At 54.8% G+C, this 20720-nt stretch overlaps 1 protein-coding gene across 2 annotated transcripts; it reads right to left on the bottom strand.

The window, feature by feature from the left end:
- Positions 1-107: 107 nt before the first annotated feature.
- On the bottom strand, positions 108-19602 carry LAMC2 (laminin subunit gamma 2). Of its 2 annotated transcripts, XM_072866317.1 has the most exons (23): positions 19477-19602; positions 15239-15427; positions 12602-12731; positions 11569-11667; positions 11209-11345; positions 10700-10822; positions 10381-10570; positions 9916-10028; positions 9388-9606; positions 8397-8576; positions 7658-7891; positions 7272-7393; positions 6785-6938; positions 6456-6661; positions 6099-6178; positions 5488-5625; positions 4554-4698; positions 4157-4306; positions 3685-3799; positions 3399-3598; positions 2644-2802; positions 2456-2555; positions 108-2244 (listed from the first exon to the last, which is right to left on the bottom strand). In XM_072866317.1, the coding sequence occupies exons 1-23, from the start codon at positions 19556-19558 to the stop codon at positions 1994-1996; spliced, it is 3516 nt and encodes a 1171-aa protein (XP_072722418.1). In that variant the 5' UTR covers positions 19559-19602; the 3' UTR covers positions 108-1993. The 2 variants fall into 2 exon arrangements, with proteins under 2 accessions (XP_072722418.1, XP_072722419.1); XM_072866318.1 differs by lacking the exon at positions 11569-11667.
- Positions 19603-20720: the final 1118 nt, after the last annotated feature.

Raw genomic sequence — 20720 nt, 5'->3', positions numbered from 1 at the left:
ACTGGTGTCATTTCAAAACAGCCCCAAGACCGAGTCAGCACGAAAAGCACAAGCAGCTGCACTGCTGGGAGAGCTGATGGCCAAGCTCACCCAAAACAGGGAGCTAGAGAAAGTAAACCAGTAGGCAAGATACAGCCAAAAGTATTCAATATTTATTGACCTCCTCCCTTTCAAAAAACCCAACTCATGGAAAAATAAAGTCGGGTCCATAATACCTGTCCCTATGCTGTACAACGGGAGAAGGAAAACATGCCAGAGGCAAGAATACATCTCGCTTACATAAAAGTATAAGGCAGACATATTACTCGGTATATCCTTATCAAGCAAAAGCATGGGTGCTGCTTTATCAGAGAATTAGAGCTAACGAGGGGTGAGGATGGCCCCCAAAGTGTCCTACTCCATCCAGGACCTCCTCCTTCACCACCACACAGGTCAGGGGGCTTCAGCAGAGTTGACTTCCAGGACCTGCTAGCTCTTTTTTCCCCTGCAATGGCATCTAAAGGAAGCTGGGACCAGTGTCAGAATGGAGCTGGACCCACAGGAAAGCCACGGGTGGGTGAAGGGACCACCGTAGCCTTCAGGTCCTCTAAGCTCTGCTCAGATGTACAGTGGGAAACCCTGCGGGCAAATACTTGAGCCTCTGAGAAACATCCAGCACCACATGGGAGGGAGGGATGGATGGAGGCGGGAACAGGCAGCACCAAACCGGAGGTGGAGACACATTCAAGACATCATCAGCATTTTTAAATGGGTCAAATCAGGGCACTGGCACTCCAGCAGGATGGGATTGGGCTCCCAGACACGAGAGCTTGTGGCTGCAGACCCCTGGAGAAAGCCCCCATTCCTGTGACAAGTGCTGCAGGGTCCTGGGTGCTTGTGCAGAAGGGACACCACCTTGCCTCTCCCAGGCTCTGGGAGACCTAGGAAGCTGCCTGGTACCAAACTGGCCGGTCTTGGAAGGAAAGGTTGTGCTTGAGTGTGTAAGGGGATGGTAGGGACACCTGTGCTTGCCCAGGAGGAGCTCTGACAAGAAAGCCATCCCTCAGGGACTTTGGGACTCAAAAAGAAGTGCGGGAGAAAGAAAGGGGGTCCTCTCCTCCTGGCTGAAGGGAGCAGGTGGAGTAGGAAAGCCTTCCCATTTTGAGGAGCCCCAGCAGTTCTCTCCTCTGCTAATCTGCTAGCCTGGGATCCCCTTCTTTCTCCATCCAGCACATCACCCTGAGCTCAAAGACAGCTGGCACGGTTTTTTTTCCCTTTAGCAAAACAGTAACCACCTCACTGGGAAGCACTGTGGAGGACCTGCAGCTTTATGAAAAGGGTCATCAGTGGCATCTGACGCCAAATCTCCAAGCCACAGCAAAACCACACCAGCACCACTCCCAGCAAGGTGAGGACTGGGCAGGCTTGGAGAAGAAAGCCACGTGAAGCATCACTGATGCCATGGCTCAAAACTCATCTCCCCCAGCTGCCACTTCACGCTGCTCGCTCCCTGCCTCCTGAGCTACTGAAGGTGAGGAAGACCTCGCAGAGAACATGAGGAGGAGGTGGTGGTGGCAGTGTCAAAAGTAAGGACAGACACTCTAGTCCTTCTGTGTGTGACAGACCAGGAGAAGGGATCCACAGGGGATGGAGAACCTCTCAGCCGTGAACTTCAGGCTCTGAACTGTGCAAACTCACAAGGTTGACACCAAGCAACCCCCACCTGCACTTCAGAGAAACATTGTAGGAACGGGCTGTTCTTCAGCCAGTAGCACCTTCACTCAACCAGCTGTCTCATTCCTCCTGTGACTGAGGGATGGACCACTTTGAAAAATCAGGGACTCTCCAGGGCCAGCATGACGATACAAACTTCAGCCGCCATGCTGAACTTGAGGGTAAGGATCAGTTCAACACAATCAAACGTAGCCGGTCCTGCTGGGTTTGGGGAGGGCAGCTGGGCCAGGCTCTCCTGCCTTCACAGCCTGGCAGGTGCTGCAGCCTTTCCAGAGCTCGCTCATGGCAATTCAATGGCTTTTGTGTTGTAGCAGCCTGGAGGAAGACTCCTCTGGATATCCTCCAGGTTCTGGATATCTGCCAGGATCTCGTCAATGCTGCTCTCCAGTGTCCGCACCCGGGCCTTCTGCAGCGCGGCTGTCTGCTCCAGCTCTGACATCTCATCCTTCAGCTGGTTGCTTCTGGTTTTGGCTTTGCTAAAGTTCATCTCGAGCTGCTTCAGGCCATCCTCATCCACGGCACCAGGCTGGTCTGTTGGACAGGAGGAAATCAAGAAAGAGGGAACTGTGGATGGAGGCCAAGGACTAGATCTTTCTAGATACTTCAGGCAGCTCCAGCCTGCTGCCCAGCCTGTTACAGGCATCATCTGAGGCAGCTTCCCACACAACTCCCAGAACCCCTGCCTAGACTCCAGCAGGGACCTGTCTCCCTCCACGCCCTACAGCAGCAGCGCAAAACCTACTCATCAGACGCAGCAGCTCTTCCAGGGCACTCAATGTCTCCTGCACGACCACCCCTGCCTGGCCAGCCTTGGCGTGGACTCTCTGAGCTTCCTGAGCTGTCTGAAGAAGGCAAGGTGGCAGCTGTAAGGCCAAGTCTCACCCAAACGTCAACAGGGAATGGGGCAAGGTGCAGAAGACAGGGACCCACCTCCTGTATCACACTGGCATCCGCCTCAACCTCTGAGAGCTTCCTCTCAAATTCGCCATCCACTTCCTTGGCCTCGCGCTGCAGGGTGGCCACTGCCTTCTCTAGGGCGAGGACGCCATCAGCCGTCTTGTTGGCTTCCACCTTCAGCCGTGTGATCTCCTAGGGAAAGCAAAGGGACTTTCAGAGGGGCAGAGCACGGCTGAAATTGGTCTGGGTAGACCAGGCCGTGGAGCTGGTGGAAACTGGTTCTTTCCACAGGGACCGAAATTTTCACAGGCTGTCCTGCATCCTTCATGTGCTCCCACCAGTTGCTCCAGAGAGTTGTTTCTGTGATTACAGCTCAACCCCTCCTGCGAACATCAGCGAATCCCTTGGGAATTACAACATACAGCCTGAGAGTCAAACCCACCAATGCCAAGTCTGGGAGCTCACAAGCCTGCCAGCAACTGAGACTGTTGAAGTGAAAAATCCCCTTGGTCACCAAAAGGTGGCTACAGAGAGATGCCACAGAGATCCTCACAGGACAAACATGCCTGCAGAGATCCCCATGCACCCACTCATCTACAGCCAACTCTTATCTCGGCAGGATCCACTATAGACAAACATCAGCCAAAAAGTCAGCACATCAGGTCCAAAAGTCAACGCATCAGGTCCACCATGAAGACCTGTTGGAGCTGCCAACCATCTCCTCTTCTTCCATGGTTTTTCGTTCCAAACCCTTTTCTGCCAGCGATAGCACTAGGGCTTGCCCTCACCTGCTGGATCCCCACGGTGATCTCCTTCGCTTCCTGTGCTGCACTGCTGGCTGCCTTGGATTCGGAAGTGGCACTGCCCAGGATTGCTTCGGCTCGGTCCGTTTTCTCCCTGGCACTTGTGACCATGCTGCTGATAATTGGTAGCCTCCTCATGGCGTCTTCGGCTTCCCTTTTCTTGTCATCTGCTTGCAGGTTAAACTCTGAAAGAAATGCATGTGGAAATGAAGCTGTGCTACCTTTGTGAGATCCCACAAGGGAGGGGAAAGAAAGGGGTTTAGGACATTACCCCGGAGGCTCTTCAGGATCTGTTCCACCTCATAGAAGGTGGTGTTGCCAGCACTCACGGCTTGCAGGGCTGTGCTCCTGGCGAGGTTGGCTCGGGACAGCAGCTGCATCAGCATCTGTGACAGGCCAAAGGGACACAACGGGCAGATGAAGGACAAAGTACGGGGAGCATTGGACAGTCCCTCAACCAGCTCCAGCCATCATGAGTCATCTTAGCTCCAATCTTTCCAGGAGCAGGTCTTCAACCTGCCTCACATGGAGGAGGTGTGCTGGTAAGACCCTGCACCAGCAGCTCTGTGCACATGGTGAGGTCTCCCACCAGCTCCAGAAGACCAACCCCAAGTGGCCGTGTTTCTGAGGAAGGTGAACAGACTAGGACAGCACGTAGTAGCGGTGGTGCCACGGGCATCCCACTGGGGCTGCAGGTCATGCTGAAGACGACTCAAGGCTCAGTGCCCCAGCCAACCTCTTACCGCTCTCTCGCCCTCTCCCCTCTGCAGCAGCTGCTTGATTTCTTCTTCCCATCGCCCCATGCGGCTCTGCAGCTGCCTGTACTGTGCCATGTAGGTGTCCACCAGGCTCAGGAGAGCGCTGGCATCCTGCTTCAGCTGGGTTGCCTCCCCCTGAAACAGAGATGCAATGACTGCCTGGGGGTCCCAGCATCTCCCCAGGAAACACAGCAAGCAGCAACGGATACTTGTCTCTTGCTCCTTGTGCTGTGGCCAGCTATGGGGGCAAAAGGGTGGGAAGATGCATATTCGATGGCTCTCCAATGGAGACAGAGCCCTGGGAAGGGCTGAGCTGATGGCAGGGAGGGTGTAGGGGAGAGCGAAAGGGGATTTCCTGGTCCCAGAGGCACAAAGCCCTCACCTCAAAGGAGCCAAAGTTGGTCTTCGTCAAGCGGGACAGGGAGTTGAGGAGCACCAGGCTGCCTTGATAAGTCTTGTCTGCCTCAGAAGCCATACCGTCAGCCTCAGCCTTCAGGCCTCCAGCCAGCAGCTTCAGCTCCTCGTACCTGCACAGATGTGAGGTTGAAGAGCACAGTACCAGCCAAGCTGCCAAACCCCACCACAGCATTAATACTGCCTCCTGCATTGACTTGTTCATGCTCCCCAAGCCCTCTCCAGGGCCCCATACAGATTTATCATGCTGAGAAAGCTAATTGCAAACATCCCCTGCATCCCGGCCCCTCTACCAAGCAGGGCATCCGCTGGCTCCTTGCTCATGCTCCAAAATCCACAAGTGTTTCACACCAGCTGAACCCTCACAGGCTCTGCAGTGGCTCTGCTAATCCCTGCCCTACCACTGGATGTTTCCTCCTGCACATCCCCATTCAGCTCCTTAACTTTGTTCGGGGCCATTGCTTGCACCCCACCAGTGGTGTGCAAAGTCCCAGCACCATGGTGGGCTCCGGAGAGGCACCAGCCCGACCAGACAATGTGGGGCTAAATCTACCTTTGGGCTAAACCCAGCCCAGATTTGCAACTGGGTGCAGAGTTGCCCTTAGGAACCTGTTCACACATACAGCATTAAACCCCTTCCCCCAGGTGTGGGCAGGCCCCTGGGGAACATCATGGTCTGTGGGGTGGGAAGCTGATGCTCTGCAGAGCTGCCAACCTTCAATCTCCATCGCTCAGACATGCCAGCGACCGAAGTCCAGGCAAGTCCCTGCCTGCCCTGCCTCCAGCCGCACGTTTCTGCAATTCAGCTGGGGAGGCAAGGAAGGGGGCACAGACGCTTGGCTACCCCCCTCCTCCCTCCCACGTCCCCCCACAACATGCAGGTGAACGCAGCCTCCACTCACTTCCCGAGCAGCCCTCGCAGGGAGCTGGAGGCAGCTGCCTCTCCGCCAGCGGCCACGCGCACCAGCTCCAGCGCTTGCTGCGCGTCTTCCTGCGCTGCCTTCGCGGCTTGCTCAACACTGTTGGCGACTTGTGCATGGCTGCAAAGCACGGGGGAGGGGTCGTGAGAAAGGTTTACCACCCGAGTTTTCTCCACCGACTTCCTTTACGATTGTACTCAGCGATGCTGGATCGCACCCTCTCAGGAAATGCAGCATGTTTGAGAAGGAGACCCATATTTTGCTTGTCCCTCCTGCACCTCCCAAGGGTAGAGGAGCACCAGTGGGGAGGCAGATGCTGCCTGTTCCAACTGGACACCCATGGGCCAAACTCTGACCCCAAAGATGCTTCTAAAACACACCCAACACCACCCTCAAAGGCAACTGAGGACAGCTCTGTAGGGCAGCAAAGCCAGCCCCGCAGCCACATCTTCCTCTGCTCCAGGATGTGGCACAGAGGATGTGGCAGCTGCAGCCTGGGGATGAGGCAAGGACCCCCAAAAGGACCTTCTGGGCACCCAGCAGGATCTCAGTCCCCCTCCCCTCTCTCTCGGCCAATGGCAGGAACGACTCACCTGTTGGCCAGTCTCAGAGCCTCCTGGGCCAGCATCAAGAACTGATTTGAGCCCCCGGGCAGGTTTGAAATGGGAATGGTCTGAGAAGGGAGGGAGAGAGGCATGAGTGCTCTTCCCTGCCCTCCATCTGATTCAGCAGTGAAAGAGGTAACTGCAGCACATTAAACCTCCACAGCCCCCCAAAGGCCCCTGTCAGCACCTCCCCAGGTCCCAGCCCTACAGAAAGGACCACCAGAATATCTTCTGGACTCACAAAACAAATGTAATAACTGGAAAACATTAAATTCTTGCTTTCTCCATGGATTTTTTTTCAGCCCTGGGCTAGAATAGGAGCACTTTGCACGAGGGTGCTCTTACCACCCGACGCAGAGCAGCTCCGCTATGGTCCAGGTCCAGCCTGGCTCTCTCCAGCAGCCGCCGAGTGTCCTGCACCTGCCTCTCGTACTGGCTCCTGAGAGACTTCAACCTCTCCACCGTTGCCTTGATCTCATCCAAGCGGCTCTGGGAGCTGGACCCTTGCCCCTTCATCCTGGCCACGTGGCTTTCCAGAGACCTGTCAGAGGCTGGTGAGAAGAAAAGTGGAAGGCTGAAGAGAAACTCATTGCTGAGCAAAAAGGCACAGGCAGCAAAAACCTCCCCTGATACAGCACGGATGACCCCATCTGAGGGCAGTGGGTGAGTGGTACCTTGCAGGCTCAGGGCTTCCCCAAGGATGGTCCGCAGCATCTCCTCAGCCAACTGCATCCTCCCCTCCAGCTCCTGGCTCTCAGCCCCACCGCTGGCTTGCACCTCTGAGAACAGCAGCTCCAGGTCCTCCAGCTGCTGCAGGTACAGGTCCACCTGCAAGCACAGCAGACCAGGCCATCAGCCAGTGGGACACCAGACCCACGGTGGAAAGACCAGGGTGGGAACCAGGTCCACAGTCTGGACAGAGGATGGAAAGCAAAGTGAGTGCTTATTTTTGGATGGGGCACAGCGGGCCAGCAGCTCTAGGTCATCATTTTTTTATTGGTTGAATCAGGTACAAACCCAAAGTTCAGGCGCAGCCTGCAAAATCACTTCTCACTTGCACCAGGAGAAGATGCTTGAGGAGGCCAGGAGGAGATGCTTGGGGGTAAGCGTATTGCTGCACCCTTGCTGCTCAGTGGCCCCAGGGCTGACACAGATGCTCACCTGGGCTTTCACTTGGCCATAGCAAGCTGGGCACTCGCTCTCTTTGCAGCTGGGACCCTCGAAGCCGGGCTTGCAGATGCAGCTCCCATTGCTCCCGCAATTCAGTGGCTCGGCGCTGGCCCCTGTCACAGAGTCACAGGCACAAGCTGCAGGTTGGAGTGGCACAGGTTCAAGGAGCCTGTCCCAACCCCAAGTCTCAGCACATCCTTCCATCCACCCTCTCCTGCTGCTTTCCTCCCACTGTTTAGCCCCGTGCTCTGGTTCCTGCTCTCCGCTCCCACTTTCAAGCCTCGGCTTTTGCAGCATCCCCCTTCCCATCAAGCCACTCTGTACTCCGGCATGGATTTTCTTACTCATCCCCAGCTCAAACAGTGCCCAGCTCTCACCTCTGCACTTGTCGGCAGGATCAGGGGCCAGGGGGTTCCCGAAGAACCCCTCTTTGCAGCGGTCACAGTAGAAGCCAGCGGTATTGTAGATGCATTTGAGGCACTCGCCCGTTCGGCGGTCACAGTTCCCCACGGCATTGGGCTCCACGTTACCGTTGCACTGGCATAGCTGGCAGGGCTGGGAAGCCGCTGGGTCTCCAAAATAGCCATCAGCACAGTACTCACACTTGGCCCCTGGGAAAAGAGGGATAGGGCTAAGCACACGCTCTTGCCCGGAAGGCAGAGGCTGCCTTGCTCCCTCTCTGCCCCACAGAAATGGGGACATTCTGGCCCATCGGGGCTGGCATAACAGCATCTCCACTCTCCTCGCCAAGACACAATGCTCCGGGAAGGCTCTCGAAAGCTAGGTGCAACAACTGACCACGGGCAAGTTGTTTCCTATTTGTTTTTTTCCTGTTTTTCTATTCTGCTCCCTCCCCACCCATCCTTTTTCTATCCATGTTATCTGTTTACATGAGAACCTTTCCCAGGGCAGGGCAATTTGTGTTTAGATAGCCCTTGGGGCTGAAACACTCCATTACAGGCAAGAGTGGCAGTGCCATAGGGAAGCCAGGCTGAGAAGATGGGATGATCTTCCTGGCTCCGAGCATCCTAGCTCGCTGACGCCTGCATCTCCCTGTACAGCAGGTTGAAACTCCAGGGAAAGGCTGAGCAGAAGCAACCTCGAGGAGGGCATTACCAGCAGTTCCAGGAGGGCAGCGGTCACAGACGACCTCCTCACCACCTAGCACCACTGAGCAGCCTTGACCGTTGCCGCAGGGGCATGCCCTGCAGCCATGTGGCTGCCAGGGGTCTCGGTAGAAGCCGAAGGGGCAGCTGACACTATTGACCACGTTTTCATCTCCCGAGTAGCATTCACCTGAAGGAGGAAAGAAAGGGCTTAGGGCAGTTTGCTCTTACCCCCAGTGGGACACCCTCCACCACTCCACCTCCTGGCTACCCCTCACTGGTGGCCATGCCACCCACTGTAGCACAAGCACCCATGGTCCAGCATCCTCCACTGGAGCCCTCACAATCCCCACACTTGCCCATACACGCTTCATTTCTCTGCCCATCAGTCCATCACCATGTGGGAAGGACTGTGCCTTGCTCCTGCAACAGGAGCCCAGCAAGACCCCATGGAGGACCCCATCCCACAGCATGGAGTCTGGCCATCACCACCCAAAGATGGCTGGATCTCATTTTTCAGAGCTCGTATAGCTCCCGAGGAGCCACACATTGCCTTTTGTGCCTCCTGATCAATGCTCAGATATTTGGAAATTCAATTCCAATTCAGACTTGGAAAATAGTGACTTTGCATTACTTTGACTTTACCTGGCAACACTGTGGGCTATTTTAACAAGACAGGTAGTAAAACATGTTTACATCACTGATATCTACTGACACCGCAAATACTTTTAAAATAAAAAGTCAGAAGAAAATTTTTTAATGCTATCCAAGCAGTAGGAGATATTTCTTTTTTCTCTCCAACGAGCATCATCTAAGTCCGATTTGATCCCAAAGCATCTTTCCTATATTTTTGGCTGCGGCACTTCTAGGCTTTGCGGAGTTTTATCCGTGATGCTCTCTGCACTTCAGCCCCCCAAGCCAGGGATCTCGCCCCACTCAGTGCCCCCCATGCTCCCCTATAGCTCAATTCTCAGGATGCAGGCAGCCGTGGCTTTTCTTACCGGTGTCAGGGTCACAAATTCCTCCCCCCTGGCAACTGCACGGCACGCAGATGCTGAACGGCCCCAGGCCAGGGGCATCTCTGCGGTAGCCAGGGGCACACCTCTCACAGAACTGCCCCCAGTACCCCGCTGGGCACTCACAGTGCTCCACCCAGGGAGCGAGGACTCCGGCGACGGGCTGTGCCGACACCAGGGTGACGTTGTCAATGTAGCCGGTACCTGGAGGGAGATACAGCCTGTCACCCATGGGGGCCAGCAGCTCCACCTGCAAGTCCCCTGCACCCGGGACCTGCACAGGTCACACGTTTCATTACAGTGCCCACAGGCAGATGGACCAGAGCCACGGCTTCGCTGTTCCCACTGTTGCCATCCTGCTTAATCTCTTCATAATTTAATTTTTCCCATTTTAGGACAAACACATATTTGTTTTTTAATACCTTTTAGGAAAGATGTCTCCAGCTGGAGGCTTGGCGTCTCCAGCAACAAGGAGAAGCCAACCTTGTGCTAGCAAGCTCTCCCCCCACTTACTGTACTCCCCAAAGGTGGCTCGGATCCAGAGAGCTGTCAGGTTTCCCAGCAGCCTGCGATATTCAAAGTGATTCAGCCTCGGGCTCCACTTGCTGCTCGGGTGCTCGTCCAATCTGCCAGTGGGAGGGGGGAGAAGTGGAACCGGTTTCAAGAAAATGAGATGCCTCATCAAGAAAATGCAGCAGCCCTCACCCATCTCCCTCCTGAGCTCAAGGCTTTGGGGAACAACCTCCACCCATGTGACTGACCCCGAGCAAAGTACCCAGCCCAACCTCAAGCCAGATTTTCTACTGCCCCTCTCACAGAGTAACCTCCTCATCCAGGAGAGAAGCACTTGAGATGCCTCCAGCCCAAACCAGGCAACTATTTGCCACCTCCAAGGGATCGCAGCTGAATCCAGAAGCTCCTTGATGCCGCAGCTTTTCTTGCTTACCCTGCCCCAAATGCCCCAGCATCCCCCTTTACCTGAACATGTACGTCTGGCTGACGCCGCAGGGCAGGTCCTTCCCCTGGGGCAAGAAGGGGGCAGAGACTCTCAGGCCACCTCCTTCTAGGACCACGTCGTGCGGAGATGGCTGGCGTCCCCCTCGGTCCAGGCGGTAATTGAAGGAGAGGATCTGGCCATAGCTCAGCTGCTGGTTCCCGAGGAATTTCGCTGCAAAGGGAAGGAAGGGAGAAAATTAAAGGCTTAAAATCTTGCCTTCCTGCTAAAGGCTCGGTTCATGGGATCAGACCAAGCAAAGGGGACACCGTCACCTCTCCCCCTCACCAATCCCGCACCTACCAGGCGCCATGAAGTATATCGTCTCCGATCTCCTCGCTGCTATGAAGACATCCTGATGGCGTGGGGACCACTGGAGCTGGGCTGGGGAGCCACTTTCATGGACACCTCGCCAGCCTTCAGCACCTGGAGCACCAACAAGGAGCAGTCAGCAGGGACAGGGAAGGGACTGGACTCCAGCATCTTTCTGGAGCTGTGTCTTATCAAAACCTCCGGCTTCCTACCCCTTGACTTCCAAGGGTACAGCACAGATATCCCTGTGCTGATACATCTGAAAATAAGCCAGGCTGGGCATGGGGCTTTCCTCCCAAGTGGCAGGAAAGACATGATGAAGCAAGCCTACATTCCCCCTGACCCTTGCACCCTACTTCTGCCTACAATCAAGCCATCCCACGCATCAAAGCACAGGGACTCCCAGCAGGGCTGTGAACCAGGCAGCTCCTCCAGCACGTCAAAGAGAAAGGACGGCAAACACCCCCAGGAGCCATAGGGATGTTCTGCTTGGGCTTCACCTTGCTGGAAGGTGGAGGTGATGTTGTAGACGCTGTGGTTGTCTGCACTGACACACGCAGCCGAGTGCCCGTAGCAAAAGCAGGGGGAGCATCCTGCGGGATTTCTGGCATCCAAGTTATAGAAGTTCCGCTTGCACCTGGGACAATGCAAGGTGACAACGTTCAAGTCCATTTTCTCCTGTTCCTGGTTGATACAACCAGCCCTCAAACGACAGCCACACAACACAGCCATCGCCATGGTTTGAGGTCACCGCCAGGCTGGGATGGCAAGACAGGCATGAGGGCACTGCCAGGGATGTAACTGCCAGGGAGATGGAGGACATGCCACGTAGCGGACCAGCAAGTCCTCCTGACACCCACCTCTCGCACCGCTCTCCAGTAACGCTCGCCTTGCAGACACAGCGGCCGGAGAGGCAGCCCCCTGTGCTGCCAGCTGGGTCACACTCGCACTGCAGGCTCCTGCAACAGGGACAGCAGGAACCTCCACCTGGATTTCCAGCTCAGCCTGGGAGTTCAGTGCCCCCAGCTGTTACACAAGACAGAGGAGAACCCCCCCATCTACCAGTCCCATGCTGGAAGGGGAAAAATAATCAGCAGAGCCATCTCTCTGAGTAATCCAGCTGCAACAGTACAGATGTCAGACTGAGATGGTGCCCAGCACTACTGCGCCAGGACACCCCAGAGCACCAGCTTGCAACCATCCCAGGTGCCTCTCTTCAGCAAGACCTACCTACAAAAGCAAAGCAAAGCTCTACTGAGCTTAATAGACCCTGACTAAGCTTAATAGACCCTGGCTGAGCTCCAACAGGCAGCAACACCCCAGGGAGGCTCAGGCAGGAGGCCAGGCACAGCAGCACAGCTGCAGGCAGCCAGCCCTCACCCCCACCCTTTGCTTGCTGGGGCACCTGAAGGAGCAACAGCAGGGTGAAGCAAGGAAGAAGACACAGTGCTGAGGAAGCCGAACCAGAAACACTTCGAAAGGTGCTTAAACGGGGCTCCGTGCAAAGGAAGGTCGTGTTTGCATGGGGGCATTCCTTGCAAGTGGCACCGACACCAGGCAGATCCACATGTGGGCAGGTTTTATTTTACATGGCTAGCCTGGCTGGTGCCTGTTTGGCATTATCTGGATAATAAAGCAATTGCTTTGCTCTGGTGTTGATGCTATTGTTTGGCAGCAAGCTCTGTGGACTGGAAGGAAGGTCCAGCCCTGCTCGAGCCTGCTCTCCCCCAGTGAGATTAGCTTAGGGCTGTTGGTGTGCTGCCACGAAACAAACTGCCTCTGCCCCTGCACCAGGTGGTTTCAGCCCGCACGGGCTCTTTACAGCAGCTGGGAGAGCTCTGGAGGCTGTCCCCTCCAGCTGTCCCCATGCCACCGATGGTCACCAACACTTACTGCCCGTTCCTCTGGCACCCGGCATCGGAGAGGGACTCGAAGCCCAGCTGGCACTGGTCACACTTCTCGCCCATCACACCAGGTTTGCAGCTGCACCGGCCATTGCTGTCACACTGTGGGCCAAGGGCGCCTGCAGAAAGAGGGGAAAGAGAGGTTTGGATGAGTACCTCCCCACGCCCTTCCAGCGATGCTGCTGGCAGGACAGGGGAGCAAGGCACCACACTGTCATTGCAGCAGCAACGGAACCTCAGCGACAGGTCCCACCCTGAGGTCCCAGCACAGGGCTGAGACACCAGGTCTGGCTGTTAAAGCTGCTCCAGCCTCCCCGACTGATGCAGGAGACTTGGAGGAGATAAATCCCAGAAGGCATTGAACAGATGCCCAGCACAAGGATTTTCTTCCCTGCTATAAAGGTCACTGCGAAGGACAAGATGGACTCCAGGGTACACAAACCAAGCGGAGAATTAGTTCTTTGCCGGACTCTCTGCTAGTAGACATCTGTGCAACTTGATTTCGGTGCCACCACAGGGACCTTATGGGGCTGAGGGCCATGGTAGGTTCTTTCATTTCTGACCTACCGCTGTGCACATGCAGGCAGCAAGGGGAGAGGATGCCAGAGCCATGGGCAGCCGTCCTGCTGCTGGGCCCTCCCTGCACGCCAGCGCAGGGGGCACCCATGGGGATATTAACCCTCCTACCACCTCAAAGCCTATTGCTCTGTTGTCTTGCTATCTGTTTCTTTATGTTCAGGTGGTGCTTCTAGTGATCTTCCTGCATCAACAGAGACCAACAGGCATTTCAATATCTACAGCACCTCGGTGCAAGAGGTGCAAGCTACCTACTGCAGAGCAAGCCAAAGCCTGATGAGGATGAAGGAGCCATCACATCTACTGTGTAACCACCACAAGACCCACAGAAAACACCCCAGAGCTAGAAATCCCATCTCATAGTGCTGCAACCTGCAAAAAGCCACTGGAGAAGCTGGAGAGGCTGAAGCCTCCTGTCCGTCCCCAAGTGCTGCAACACTTTGCACCGTGTCCCCTCCCAACGCACAACGCTGTGAACTTGGGAATTATCTTTTTGCTTTTACGATGCAATTAAAAGCCTTTGCGGAGCCCGCCAAACATTGCAACACCCAGGAAGCATCAGCCTGACTCACAAAGCTGATGAAAGCTGCCGCTCCCCATGTTGGGGTTTGGCCACCGTCCTCAAGATAAGGATGGCAGCCGGGAGGGGCAAGAAGCTCCCCACAGGGCACCTCCCAGCCAGCGTCAGTTGGATTCATGGCCACCTGCCAAATTCAGAGCAGAGCGGAGCAGGGTCCCTTTCGGCAAGGCAGGGATTGTTGATGGAGATGCTGGAGGGAAGGGATGCCATCCAGAGGGACCTTGACAGGCTGGAGGAGTGGGCCCATGTGAACCTCATGAAGTTCAATAAGGTCAACTGCAAGGTCCTGCACTTGGGTCAGGGCAATCCCCAATATCAGTACAGACTGGGGGATAGATGGATGGATGGAAAGCAGCTCTGTGAAGAAGGACTTGGAGGTATTGGTGGATGAAGAGTTGGACATGAGCCAGCAATGTGGGCTCACAGCCCAGGAAGCCAATCACATCCTGGGTGCATCACCAGCAGCATGGCCAGCAGGCCGAGGGAGGTGATGCTCCCCCCGCTGCTCCGCTCTGGTGAGACCCCACCTGGAGCACTGCATCCAGCTCTGGGGTCCCCAGCACAAGACATGAACCTGTTAGAGCGCGTCCAGAGGAGGCCATGAAAATGGTCAGAGGGCTGTAACACCTCTGCTCAGGAGAAAAGCTGAGAGAGTTGGGCTTGTTCAGCCTGGAGAAGAGAAGGCTCCAGGGAGACCTTATTGAAGCCTTTCAATATATAAAGGGGGCTCAATATAGAAAGGCAAGCTCTGCAAAGGCTTTTAATTGCATCATAAAAGCAAAAGGATAATTCCCGAGTGTTGTGCCTCAGGAGGGAATGTGGTGCAAAGACAGAGAGACTTTTTACCAGGACCTGTAGTGACAGAACAAGGGGCAAAGGTATTAAACTGTAAGACAGGAGGTTTAGATTGGACATAAGGAAGAAATTATTTATGATGAGAGTGGTGGGACACTGGAACAGTTCACCCAGAGAAGTTGTGGATGCCCCATCACTGGAAGTGTTCAAGGTCAGGTTGGATGGGGCTTTGAGCAACCTGATCTAGTGAAAGATGTCTCTGCCATGGCAGGGGGGTTGCACTAGATGATCTTTGAAGGTCTCTCCCACCCCATTCTGTGAGTCTGTGATTATTTGGAGGGGCAGGTGGGTTTTGAAGCCTGGCTGCAGCCTGGAGCTGCTAAGGGGTTCGAAACGGCCAGCACCAAGCGGTGAAGCACCCAGGAGGAGGAGCTCCTATGATTTATGGTGCAGCAATACAGCACTAGGCTCTGGCACCCCTCCAGATAATCCTACCTGGAGCCAAGCTGGCCCCACTCGCTCCTCGTGCAATGCTCTGGTCTGGTGTGTAGGGACCCAGAGCCTGACCTAGCCCACATGCTCAGCAGGGCCAAGGGCCACATAGGGCAGCAGGTGCTTTAAGCCCCACTACACCCCTGACCCAACCCCATTCCCTCCCAGCGGGCGGCCACGTACCCTGGGGGTGGCAGCGGCAGGGCAGGCAGCAGTCGTCCTCCCGCTGGCGGAAGAAGCCCTCCTTGCAGCGCTCGCAGTGGGCGCCCTCTGTGTTGCCCAGGCAGCTGAGGCAGCGGTACCCGTTCCCTGTCTCCCTCAGGAGGTGCCAGTCGAAGATGCACTGCCTGGACATCCCATTGCAGTCACAGACTGGGGAGAGAAGAGAGACATCTCAAATGATGCTTAGAGATGAGGGCACCAGCTACAAAGCTGTAAGCCCACCCTGATGCCCAAGGAACAAGCCCAGGTGATGCAAACCTCCCCTTCTTACTCTGCTAATAACAAGCCCCATCCCCACATCTCTGCACTTGTTCCCACACGTCTGTGTCCATCAGCCACCCATGTGCCACCAATGCCCGCACCGTGCTCCACATCCCCACGCTTTGGAGCAATGCCCGGTTTCACTGCCAAGACAGCTCAGGATGGACAAACTCTGCAAGCCAAGCAGTCCCACTCCACAGCACAGCATGGCCAGGGATGTTCACCATCCTTTCAGAGGCCTTCCAACACAAGAAGGTCTTTGAGTAAGCGGAGACGGTAAACAAAACCCCAAACCTTGTCCTGATAAAAGCATGGGGAACTTTACTGGTGACTTCAGGGAAAAGGGAAAGATGCCATGATAGATGCCAGGAAGGACAGGCTTGAGATTTTGCATCCCACTAAAGCCAGGACAAACGGGACCTCTGGAGAGCAAAATGGCAGACATGCTTGCTCCAGCACTCTTCTTCATGGCCTTGCCCAGATCATCTCCTGAAGCCACCTCTCATCTACTTGCCAAGCCCTCAGCAACCAGTACTAGAGTGTTTAAGCCTGAGGACATTTATTTCAGACAAGTTCCTCAGTGCTACCAAGGAGAGCAGACACGGTTGAGAGAATGGTTGGCAAAGACAGGCAGGAGAAAGAAACACCCTGAGGGAAAAAGCCAGGTCCGCAGGGGTGCAGAGCCTGCTGATGAGGTGCTCCAAACCACCTCGATGCTGCCATGGGATCCTCAACCTCTCTCCGAGAAAATTCTCACTGCTGACCTTGTGGGACACGAAAGGCTGTCCCCAGCTGCCCATCCCAGCTCAGGTCACCTCTGACAGCACAGGGAGGTGGAGGAAATCCAAGAGCAAGCAGAAATCTGCAGCGTGGATGTGGACAGCAAATTGTGCTTGATACACATGGAGGCTCCTCCTTTCCAGTGCTCTTCTGGCACAGCTTAGCCTGAGGATACAAGGTCCCTGTCCTCCACATCTGTGATTCCCAGGACCAGGCAAAGCCTCCTGCGCTCACCGCCCAAACACGCAACACCCAGCGCTCACACCTGGGCACTGCCCGCCATCCTCACACACACCCATTAACACCCGCATACCAGACGAAGGCACTCAGCAAGCAGCAGCCAAGCCTGCTGCCAAGAAGAGAGATGACCTCATGCACCAGCAAACAGGGAGAGAGATTTTTCCAGCTCCAGCAAACACGGTTCTTCCCTTGCAGCCTGGCTGCCAGGAGACCAAGACCCAGCTGCAGAAGGTCTTCTGCCACCCCACCCTGCTGGGGGGGGACCTGCAGATGCAGAAGTCCTGCCTCTTAGGGTATGAGAAAGCATCCAGAGCCTCAGTGGACATCACCAGTGACCAAGGGCAGGGACAATACAAACCACCCACCGAAAGCAGCAGCGCAGGACTTTCTAAAGGTATTTGTGCTCACCTTCACAGTGGGACTGCTAGGGGTCAATCCCACCCCTCATCCCTCCACACTAAAGCTATTAAACTCCACCCACACATCACCCTATGCCTATGTAATCTGGAGGATTTACTGGGTTGCTAAATTACAAGCATAAGCACCATTCCCCCAGGGAATGAAAACCTTTTTTCAGGTCTTGCTCTAAGGCTGCAGCATGTTCAGAGCCAGCTGTCCAGCCCTGGCACTGATCCAGGTCTCGCTAATCTGAAGCCATTTAAGATGCTGTTGCAGATTAGGGCCACCACCTCACCTGCATAGCTATTCCTGTTGCTGGTCGTCTCCTGGAAACTTGATTGCTCAGGCCGGTTAATCTCTACCAGGAGTGAGGCACTGGAGTTGCTAACGAGATGGAGCATGCCAGAGCTGCTAGGAGATGAGGACTAACTGAGGACAGGATCCTTTTTGTATCCAGGTGCCCTGAGGCTCTGCCCTGAGATCATCCATTTCTCAGGCAGCTGTGGAGAAGAGCAGGCTCCACAGAGGAGAAGCTTTGCAGCTGGATTTCTTAAGCGCTATGTCAGGATGAAGGAGGTCCGAGGCACGCATCCAGCAGGACATCATTCCCCCAACTCCCACCCAGCAGCATAAGGCATGAAAAACATCTGTTTGTTATGCTGAGACAAATTCCCGCATCAGAAAGGCTCAAAGAGACAGGCAGCTTCGGACCTCTTAAACTGTCGTCTTAAATTCACAAATCCAGAAAATCAGGTTGGCCCTGGGTCTGCGAGGAGCAGATCCGAGAGCTCCGTACATACGAGCTGGACTGAGCTGGACTGCAAAGACTACTCCTTTCATCAAGGGAACAACAGAGCTTTGCATGCAATGAAGCCTCCACGACAACACAAGCCATTCCCTGCTCCGTGCTTTTGGGATAGTGACCCAGAAGGCTGTCCCATCTGCTATGTGAAGTGCTGGGTTTCCCCATCACCTGACTCCACAGCTTTCTTGCTGCAGGAAAACCTGAATGTGTCTCCTGGGGCTCCATCAGCAGGAAGGGACAGCACACTGGGAGCCGGAACGTGCCATTTGCTGTCTTCTCCTTTCCAACACACCAAGTTAGACACCTCATTGGCACAGTGGAGTGCTGACCTCCACATCCCAACTCTTCCCCAAACCCTGGGAGATCCCTTCAGCCATCACGTGCAGGCATACACTACAAAGGCAAATGCACGCTTGCTCGGGCAAGGCTCTGCACAGTTCAGAGTACAAGCACCCCGACCTCTGCCGCTCGACCAGATCATATGTGAACCCAACTTGACTCAAGCAGTTCATTTGCAAGCAAAAAGGGATTACATGTGCTAATTACAAGCAGGCATCTAGCGCCGGGACTAGAGGAATTTATACCACCAAACCAACTCAGAAAGCCTGCTGCAGTGTAAAAGCACGGCCGGTTATCAACTGTCACTTTTACACGCGCACAGAAATAGGTTCAAGAGTCCATGGAAAAGCAGAAGTTGCCTGTGCTGCCAGGAAGGGGCGAAAAGAAATCTACATCAGTATTTTAAAACTTCCATGCAATTAAGGCTGCTGTAATAATTACCCAAGTAGCAAGTAAAGCACGTCAGGTCTTTCTTTAAAAAAAAAAAAAAAACAAACCACCTATTCAGCGCTTTTTTCCGCTATTACGTTGCACTGCACTCAAAGGAAAACTGATAAAGGACCAATTCAAGCCCAGTGACCATATTTCAGAACACCAGTACTGCAGACAAAAAAAACCAACCCTGAAATCGCTCAGTATTTACAAAATACATGTAAGGACCCGATTTTGGCCAAACATACCCATCTCCAGACTATAAGCTAATACAACCAAAACCCTGATATTGAGTTACCACTGGGCTGAATGCACTTAAACGTCCCTGCATTGCCCTCTCTGCTACAATTGCATATGCCAGAGTTTCCTCTGGATTTTTAAAGCTTGCCATCGGTCTGTGTACTGCAGGAGCCTTGCCCCCTCCCACAGGGTGCAGTGGGGCCATAGGAACCTCATAAGCCCCACGGACTCGCACAAAATACAAACACCGCACATCCAGCAAGCTGGATCCTGTATGCTTCTAGCTCTTCCTCGGGCATCAGGAACATTTTGGTTACAGCAGCGGCGGGCAGATAAGCCACCCGCTCCCTGGGCAATGCTTGTGCTCACGCCCAAATACCACCCAAGTAGCAAGGCTTTATACAGAAAGCAATAAAGTAATTGCGCATAAATAAGTTATTTAAAGGGGATGCCAGTAAAAAAACAAAGTCTAAATGCTCATGGGTATTAAACCCCAGAGGAAATGTAAGGAGAAGCACCTTAAAAAAAGTCCATTTTAATCCCAAAGGCAGGAGGGGAGAGTGCCCTAGCAGGGTGCTGCGGCACCCAGCTGACTCCCAGTTACCAGCACTCTCTGGCACTGGGGCAGGTCTGCGAGCAAAGCTGCCAGCAGCATTGCACATCAGCGCAAAAGCAGGAACAGCCAACCTTCCCAAAGCCTCACCTTCTCCTCTGTTGGTGCTCAGGGCTGCAGGCAGGAGAGACGCCACGAGGCAGCACAGGGCCAGGAGCCAGCACCCAGCCATTTCTTGTGCCGGAGAGCACAAGGCGCCTGCTCCGGTAGGCGACAGCGGGGCTCGCAACCGGCTGCCTATTGCTTTTTTTTGGGGTGGTTTTTATCGGCTGCTCCACCTGAGTCACTCCCAACAGGAAGAGCGCGTGTGCCGTGGGCTGACTCACCCTGAGCAAGGAGAGCCCAGCCCAGGGAGCGCAGACAGGCACCCGCCTGCAGCTGCCCCACTCCATCCAGAGAGAGGCATTGACGGGTTGCAGCACTCCAAGGACCTCCTGCCTGCACCCTCCTAGGGGTGCTGGCTCATGGGGGAAAAACAAAATGTAGCTGCAGGCCCTGCGGACACCCCTCCTGTGCATCCTGCTCACCCAGCTCCATCCCACCCACTGTCGCTGCCTCCACAGGCAGGGCACTGGTGCTGGGGGAGAGCCATGCTGCCCAGGCACGCAGGCGGCTTGCAGGGAGCTAAATGAAACATGATGAGCTCACAGGAAACCTGGGCAGGGTGGACGGGGACTGCCGGCTCACAAGCCAGGTCCAGCCAACCAACATGCAAGAGCAGGGCTCAAAACCAGACAGAAGAGGTGACTAGCGGGACTCACAGCCAAGGGCTGCTGGGGATGCAAAAAGACCCTAAGGACAGCTTGGACATGTACTCAGAAAGGAGATCTATCAAGATTTACAAGACAAGCAGCAGGTCCAGGAAATCCCCAGACCTAGAAATGGAGCGGAGGCCAGGAATCATCACACACATTCGTCTGCTTTTGCTCCTGAGATAGAAAATGAGGTTAGATGGGTCCTCGGCCTGACCTAGTACAACCACTTGTATGCTAGAAAAAGGATGAGAAGTGCAGACAGAGAGGGGAAAGGCTTGCCTGAGGCCGCTGATGGAGCTGGGATGAGGATCTCAGGCTTCACAGCCTCAGGTCCATTAGCATTTTGGTCTCAAGGGTAGCCAATGAGCCACACAAGACATGAAGGCCAATTCCACCTTGTTTCTTGCCTTTGCCTTGTAGGAGGACATGACCACTTCTACAGGGGAAGAGAGAAATCTGGAGTCAGGTCCTCCTAGTCCTGCATACATCAGGATGAGACGCCGGCACATCCACCTGACCTGGAAAAGCAGCCCACCAGAGGATCAGAAGGAAGGATGGGCCCTTGTGCTGCATCACAGC

This window comes from Ciconia boyciana, chromosome 7, assembly GCF_034638445.1.
Source record: "Ciconia boyciana chromosome 7, ASM3463844v1, whole genome shotgun sequence".
Lineage (NCBI taxonomy): Eukaryota > Metazoa > Chordata > Aves > Ciconiiformes > Ciconiidae > Ciconia > Ciconia boyciana.
The sequence above is the reverse complement of the archived record's forward strand: the minus strand, read 5'-3'. Positions and strand labels throughout refer to the sequence as shown.